Source organism: Primulina huaijiensis, chromosome 16 (genome assembly GCF_012295235.1).
Source record: "Primulina huaijiensis isolate GDHJ02 chromosome 16, ASM1229523v2, whole genome shotgun sequence".
In the NCBI taxonomy this organism is placed as follows: Eukaryota; Viridiplantae; Streptophyta; class Magnoliopsida; order Lamiales; family Gesneriaceae; genus Primulina; species Primulina huaijiensis.
Window position 1 is genome coordinate 15,136,327 of NC_133321.1, and position 8,005 is coordinate 15,144,331.

General features: G+C 37.9%; 2 protein-coding genes across 2 annotated transcripts; one reads left to right on the top strand and one right to left on the bottom strand.

The window, feature by feature from the left end:
• Positions 1-284: 284 nt before the first annotated feature.
• On the top strand, positions 285-1,476 carry LOC140960746 (zinc finger protein ZAT10-like). Its single transcript, XM_073419003.1, has one exon. It carries the CDS (start codon positions 656-658, stop codon positions 1,418-1,420), a length of 765 nt encoding a protein of 254 aa, XP_073275104.1. The 5' UTR covers positions 285-655; the 3' UTR covers positions 1,421-1,476.
• A 1,891-nt stretch (positions 1,477-3,367) lies between these two features.
• Positions 3,368-7,763, bottom strand: LOC140962121 (QWRF motif-containing protein 2-like). Its single transcript, XM_073420992.1, has 6 exons — positions 6,220-7,763; positions 5,349-5,468; positions 4,821-4,937; positions 4,635-4,724; positions 4,279-4,389; positions 3,368-3,761 (listed from the first exon to the last, which is right to left on the bottom strand). The coding sequence occupies exons 1-6, from the start codon at positions 7,516-7,518 to the stop codon at positions 3,696-3,698; spliced, it is 1,803 nt and encodes a 600-aa protein (XP_073277093.1). The 5' UTR covers positions 7,519-7,763; the 3' UTR covers positions 3,368-3,695.
• Positions 7,764-8,005: the final 242 nt, after the last annotated feature.

An 8,005-nucleotide genomic window follows, 5' to 3' on the forward strand; every position in this document is an offset into this window, starting at 1 on the left:
TTCAATTAGCTGTATTATTTATTCTGTCCAAATTGGATTAATCAAAGATATTGGTTCAAATCATCCAGACAGTTGGTGTAAGTTCATGAATACAAAAGTACAGTAACAAATCCATAGCCGACTTGATTTACTCCTTACTTTTCAATAGCAATAAAAAGTTAGCCATCTCGGACATGAGCTAGATTCGGATAAATTTTTTTAAATGAATGATTAAATCTACCCTAAAATAAATGAAAACACACAGAATACAAGATAGAATTGGAATTGTATTAGCTGGCTATATTGCGGCAGCCGTGTAGAAGGTTTGACTTGGACTGAGTCCGAAGCTCACCCACCCCCGCCGAGTACTTTACTTGCTCCCACACAACTAACCCACTTGGCCTTCAACCTAAAAATGAATATACTCAAACGTGTTCTGGAGTGTTACATGACTTTGGCTGCGAAGTTGAGTCATGAGTGGACCTCTTCTTTTTCCTCACACTTGTCACGCAGCTTCCTCTGTCCTTTCCACCGCTGCTACTCTTCTTCCTTATATAAAAACCCAACACTTCACACTCGTCTATCCATCGAACCATTCTTCTATTAGCAAGAATTAAAGCATATATCGTCGTTTCACTTTCTTCTTGTTCTTGATCAATTGTCTTCAGTTGTAAACATGGCTCTTGAAGCTTTGAACTCGCCGACTACTCCTACGCCCTCGTTTCTATATGAGAATGATAAGGCCAGTTTAATGTATCTTGATTCATGCACGAAAGGCAAGCGATCCAAGCGTCCACGTAGCGTTGAAACTCAGGAACCCACTGAGGAAGAGTACTTGGCTCTTTGTCTGATCATGCTCGCTCGCGGCGGCGCCTCCGCGTCGGTGGCTTCTACCTCTGCCCCACTGGTGATGATGGATAAGAATTCACGAACTCAGACCAGAACACCACCGCCTCCAGTTGCGGTGGACTCGGCTAAGTTACTCTACAAGTGTTCTGTTTGTAACAAGGCGTTTGGATCCTACCAAGCTTTGGGTGGACACAAAGCCAGCCACCGCAAACTTAGCGGCGGCGATGAAAACTCTACTACCTCCAACTCCGCACCCACAACATCCACTACGTCTGCTACAGCACTGAGCGGTGTCATGGGAAGCGGGAAGACCCACGAGTGCTCCATCTGTCATAGGCGCTTTCCCACAGGGCAGGCCTTGGGAGGCCACAAGCGCCGCCACTACGAAGGCAACGTTGGTGCAGGGAACAGCGCGGTGACGTCTTCGGAGGGTGTGGGATCCACCGGTTCACACAGAGACTTCGACTTGAACCTGCCGGCTTTGCCGAACTTCTGGCCGGGATTTGGCTCCGGCATTGAAGAGGAGGTCGAAAGCCCACACCCTGCCAAGAAATCGCGTCTCTCGCTGGCGACAAAACTAGAAATCTTTTGAACAAAATCAAAATTAGGAAATTAATATTGGAAATTCATTGTTTTTATTATTATTTTTTTTAAAAATGGTTAGTGGAAATTTATTAGTGTACATAGGTTTGTAGTATACGGTAATGGGTTGTTTGGATCTTATATATGTAACTTAATTTTTTTTTTTTTTTTTTACTTATTCTTAAACTCCTTTCACGCTCATGTCACGTTGAATTACTACAGAAAAAAAATTTTGTTTTATTTTTTTTGTCCGAAGCACTAAATCCAACTAATATTGATATTGATTCTTTTTTATGTGACTCAATGATGTAAATATAAATATCACTAACCACCTAAAAGTGCATCGTTATCAAATAATCAATATTTGTTAGATTTAGTGATTTCAAATAAAAAAAAATCCAAACTAAAAAAAATTCACAATCAATTTACAGGATCAAAATCATAATTTTTGGTCTTATAATTTATTTACTACATTTAATGATCCGTTGAAAAATATCTAATTATGTTAGTAATTACTGCACGACAATTACAATATTTAATGTAAATAAAACATCAAATTAGATAAAATAAAATAAAGAAATAGGTATAAAATTGTTCAGAACTAGTAAAAATCATGCAAAAGAAGCTAGCTGCTTTAAATAGATAGAATGTGTACGAAATAAATAAAATCAAAGTTTGAATGAGTGGATCCGAAATAGATACTCAAACAGAAAATTATGATAGAATTTTAGAATGAATTGCTTGGAAATTCAATGTACTATATCAATGGAAAGGAAAATAGCAAATTATGATAGAATTTAAAATGAATTACTTGGAAAACCAGTGTGTGATACGTGAAAATTGACTCACTGGTATATGGGCTTATACTTATGATATCAATAGGCTTACTAATCCATTCAATGTTCAATAACATGTATAATATTTTTTTGAGTCGAAAGAGATATCTGTTATCATCATATATTGAACTCAAAAGATTATTTTTAACTTGAGATATTGACATCAGATAAAGTACAACTATATATTGACAATAAACCACTATTATGTTACCATTAACATGGTAAATATGAGCAAATGACTCGCTCACCATAAATTTTTGTGTTAGATTTAGATATAAAATCAGTATTTACAAACTATAGAATTTTGAAGTCCATATTTCTCCACCAAATGATATGTAACTATATATTCAATAGATGGATATCGCTAGGTAGATATTGATGTTATAGGACATCTACTCTGGACATTTATTTTTTTGTAGCCCGGATTTTCATTTGTCAATATTAATTCAATAATGATTTAAAAAATTTTAATCCGAATAGAAACGATAACTTGGCTCCGCCACTTAGGTTAGATACCAAAAATTGGGGTGGGACAAATGGTTGGCTGTGTTCTGCTTCCTCATAATTTATTAAAATTAAAATAATGTTAGCGGTTGAATCATAGCATATCCTACTTCCTACTTAAATGCATGCAGGTGTCACACTTGCATCCTTCCACCATTCCGCAGGGTCATTTTTATAAATTATTGTTTAACCATTACAACATGTTTATCAAAACAAATGGCGCATTATTACAGCTACATTGTTTTCAACATAACACTCGTGTTTTGTATTAAATAAAATCAATCCATAATCGCGATGGAATAAATAGAAATTAACGAAGTAAAGAGATCCGAAAATAGGACACATGGTTTCACGCACTGGCATCGATGGAACTTTCTAAAGTACTCTAAAATATTCATTTGACCTGAGAGTAACTGATGGGGCAATCAATTTTTATGTAACAACCGTCTAGGCTATATAAGATGAAACATACAAAATTGCATAATGGTACATAAAATTTACATGAGATTCTGACACATACGCTTGACTCGTGAGATAAACTGATAAATTGAAAAATAAGAATATCATATTAATTTTTTAACTTCAATTATTGTAAAGTTCGAATCAAATGAGTCCGATTATACTGCTTACAACTTTTGATCATATCATATATGGCATTCAAGTAAGTGGCTACTTTAGAATATCTGTATGACAGAAATTTATACTAGAAACATTTACAAGTATATATACAATCTAAAGGACTGGTCAAGAAATTGGCCTACCAATTTTTCCCCCACAAAAATAAAACGTATCGGGGAGCTGCAAATTTCTACCAATCATGAAGAAAACAGGCAGTCTCGAGCAATCTTTAACGAAAGACAACAGTATACCATATTTGTTGGCGGTGATCTCTCAAGTTAGCGCTTCGCGTGAGCAATTAAAAAGAGGTCAATCTTCACATACTTGTCAAGCTTGTCGACTAGGTAAATGTTGAACTTGTAATGCATGGGTCTTTAGGTGACAATGCATCACCTGGTATGATAACTCAGTGTTAAAATGCAATAACACTTTTCTTTCGATTGCAGTATATAACAAATCCAGGAAAATATTTTATTTTCCCATAAAACTTAGTAAGTGGCAAAAATTAATTTAAAAAAGTAACAATTCAGAATCTACCGATCAGCTCACCAGAATCTGACCAAGACTTATTTTTTTCGAATAATTTTTTATGGAGAACCGGCCCAATTTTCCCTATGTCGGCATATGCTGCAACTGCAGGCCAAAATGGGGCCGGTTCACCATCAAATTTATTCGAAAAAAATAAGTCAGACGGACTCCTTTTCTTTTCTTTGTGGAAGACCTATGATGAACCCAATGAACTAAGAAGAATATCTGGTGTATTTCCCAAGAAGTGTGACAAGTAAACCACACGAAATGGCAAGAATAGAAGCGCATACAATGAAATTTAAGTTTATGATGAGTAAACTGAGACTTGATCTGAAAACTGGTTTTGTGTTGATTGTTTAAGTGGAAGGGGATTTTTGTTCACCTGCAAGGGTATGAAGGTCTTTGATAAAAATTCTTTGCATTCCTGGAGCAAATTGTGTTCCCTTGCGCTTAGGTTAGAAAGTTCTGACACCATTGAGTTCATCTGCTCCACCTGTGGATGCAAAAGTTTGTTTCCAGTGAAAAGGCGTTTCCAGAGAGTAAACACACTTTAAAGGCAAAACACTGCCATCACAAATTACTGAAGGTACCCAGTAAAAAATTGATACATATAAATTTCAAAAACAACAAATTACTAAAATAATTTGGAGACATGTTAATAACCTTCAAAAGAAGCCTAAGCAATACATAAGACTGCAAAGTTACTATAATTGTATTGTTTCAAAAAAAATAAATTACTTGTGATAGCGAAGGCTGTATCGAAGGCGCCATTGCTTGCACAAGGTCAACAGCTGAAGCCATAGCTTCTCGAACCTTGTGAACATCTGCCTGAACATGTTGAAAATAACAACCGCAAAGTTCTATTACGATAAATTTGCCCAAGGCACCAAATTTATAGTTACTCATAGGGAAAAAACAACACACCCTCGCTCCATCAACAACAGGTAGAAGGATAGTGCTAGCTTCCAACGCAACTGTAGCACCAGACAATGAATTCAGGTGATCTCTATCAAACAGACACCAGTTCTTCAAATGTGGCTCCTGTCATTAACAAATTCATGAATGATAAAACATTGTCCTGGGAAGTCAACTAATCTCGTACTGGCAACCCACAACTCTTGAATACTTATCCTAAGATAAAAAGAATACATACGCGGAGGCGTTTCAAAACAATGAAAGGACTGAAAGATGATCTTTTCAACATAATCAAAATATAAATTTTACTCCAAAAAAGCATCTCATGGAAACTAATTTGCAAATGTGATGAACATTTTAACTTAGATCTCAAAAATTGTGGTTCTCAGAATTCATAGAAGGGCAAGATGTTAAAAAACGATTTTCGCACAGAATACGACTCTCCAAAAAGAATCTGAATAGCAAATACACGTTCTAAAATCAACCAACTGAAAAAGTAGTACTGGAACAAAGTTACAGGAAAGAAAAAAGTTTGACCTGTTCCTTAAAGATAGAATAAATCTTCAGATTATGCCTCAACAATAGTAGCTCAATTCTCTTGGACTTAACAGAGTGCCGCAATTTTGAGTTACTCACCCAAGCATTGTAAAGGTTTCTCTGGGGAAGTAAAAAAAAAAGGATACAAGTGAAAACAATTTTTTTTTCATAATCTAATAAAAGAAACCAACAAGCAACAAATAAAAGCGTTCAAGATCTTGTGTTAGGTAAATGGGATTATGCTTGTAAAGTTAATCATCAGTTAATTGTGTGAGACTATATATCATTCAACTAAAAGGTCACATGTTTGCAGACAGAGCACTTATGAGCTTGTGCACCAACAACAATCATCAAGAATAAAGTTAAATGACAACTATTTCTAAGTGCAAATGTTATTCATAGCAAAATTTAACCTGAGAGACACTTCAAATGAACTTGAAACCACAGCTCACCGACCAGCATATCAGATACCCATAACTTTTTAAAACACCTAATGTGTACACCTCATTTGTTTCAATCCAAATTGACATCGAGCAGGACTATTAAGTTAAAAAATTCATTTCATAGTTTGCATTTCACAAAATATTACTATGATTCCCTTCAAAAAAATTTCCATCTTTCATTTAATATGGTCAAATATAGAGGCAATATTTGACATTTAATACTAGACATACGTATAAAATTGAAGGAAAATGGAGATTTTCTACTAAGCATTTATTAAACTGGACATTGAAGAAACGTAGATGATTTCTTATCAAAGAGGCTGTATAAAAGACTTTGGCTTCTTTCATCAGACTAATTGATCACTAAATTGTTACATTAGTAACTCAATCATAATCACAAATCAAAAAATTTGGGGACAAATGGGTACCTCTGCCGTACGTTTTTGTACTAACAGGGTGTTCTCTAGCCTTGCATTTGCTAATCGCCACTGTAACTGACGATTATACAGTAGTTTCAGCTCCTGCGCACCAGCAATTCGATTCTTCCCAGACTTCCCTCTCCCGAGATCAGCAGCAGAGTTCAACATAAATGGTGTAGTGCAGGGTTTGTCATCATTCACTAAGTTACCTATTCCACTTCTACATCTTGTAGGACTACCCAAACCTCTCAGTAGACTACCAGTTGATGATCCCAAGCCCTTGATTGGTGATGCCGCCCTTGACCCCTCTCGAAGAGGAGACAATCCCTTACCTGCAAAAATGCCCCGAGGGGATGATACGGGACTATCATTTAGAAATTTCTTTGCAACGGTTACTTTTGAGGAACCAGCTGTTCTATTCAAAGCATTATTTGTTACAGGTGATGCAGGATCTTGTACATCATGGCACGACATATTTGCCTCTTGCCAAAAATTTGCTGGGACAACAATCCCACGCGGCTCTCCTCTCACACGAATCTTATTCCCACTAGCCGTACTCCCCGATGAGACACTCTCACGATCTGAATTCAATGGATCAGCCACAGATTTTCTCAATTCCTTAAACCTAGCCCCCGATTCACTCAACTTCGCTCTCTCAGAACCGTAATCTAAACTCCGACTCAGAAAACTCGAATTCTCCCCACGTAATCTACCAGGCCATAGCTGCTTCGGCTTTTCACTTGGCCTCGAATTCTCTATGTCCCTCTCTCGTCCATCTCTGACAGGTGTGACTCCCGCTTTCCTCCGGTCCGGAGTACCTTTCCTCATACCGGCGGTGGTTCCCAACGAGGTCGGAGGCGGCTTCACCTTACTCATAGGCAATGAATACGACTCACCCTGAAACGACACCGATAAGCTACGCCTAGACGTCATTAACATTCTCTCCGCATTAGACGGTGTGGTCGCTGCCGCAACCACCGGTCGCCGCCTCTCCGCAGACAGCGCCCTGTCCTTAACGGAGCTCTTCGGCGTCGCGACCGCAGCTTTGTGGCTGACCATGGGAGACTGCGACCTCTTCGAATAAATCAAGGAAGACCATGATCCTCCCGAGGTGTTGGATGAAGAAGTTGTGTTCGAGGAATTGGAAGAGTTCGAAGACGAAATCGAGAGAGACAGGTAGCGGGAGCTAACTTCGCGTCCTTTGGGACGACGCATCGGCGCATTGTCGGAATCCGTGGGAAGCAACGGCGGCCGCTTCTCGTTCTGCGAGGAACGCAGCTTAGGATTCGATGTCACGGCAGTAACCATTACACATCGTCCGGGAGAATTTCACACCCCTTCCGAACCCTAGTTTCAACCCAAATCCAGCTGATTCTGGTGCAGGAAGCGTGTGTGAGAGGGTTGAGTAAAGAGAGAAAGTAGAGTAAGATTAACGAGTAGTTTTCGGGGGAGAGAGAGAGAGAGAGAGATCCGGGAATGTGACCGTTACGAAATCCGGCTACTGCAGGGTGGGAGCGAGATTTCGAGCATAACTGTCGTGTACTGTGGGAGAGGTAAAAAATTTATTATAATATTTAATATATTCTAATCAAGGAAATCACAAAATATAATACCAGCTTGTACATCAAGCTTTCAAATTTGTACATTGCAAGAACCCACCCGTTCAAGTTACCGACTTACCGTGGAAGGTATTAAATGTTTGGCAGATTTAAATATAGAATAAATAGATGTAAATGAATTTTTCAAAAATATTCAAAATAAAGATTTTCAAGATACAATTCACTTGATGCTATAT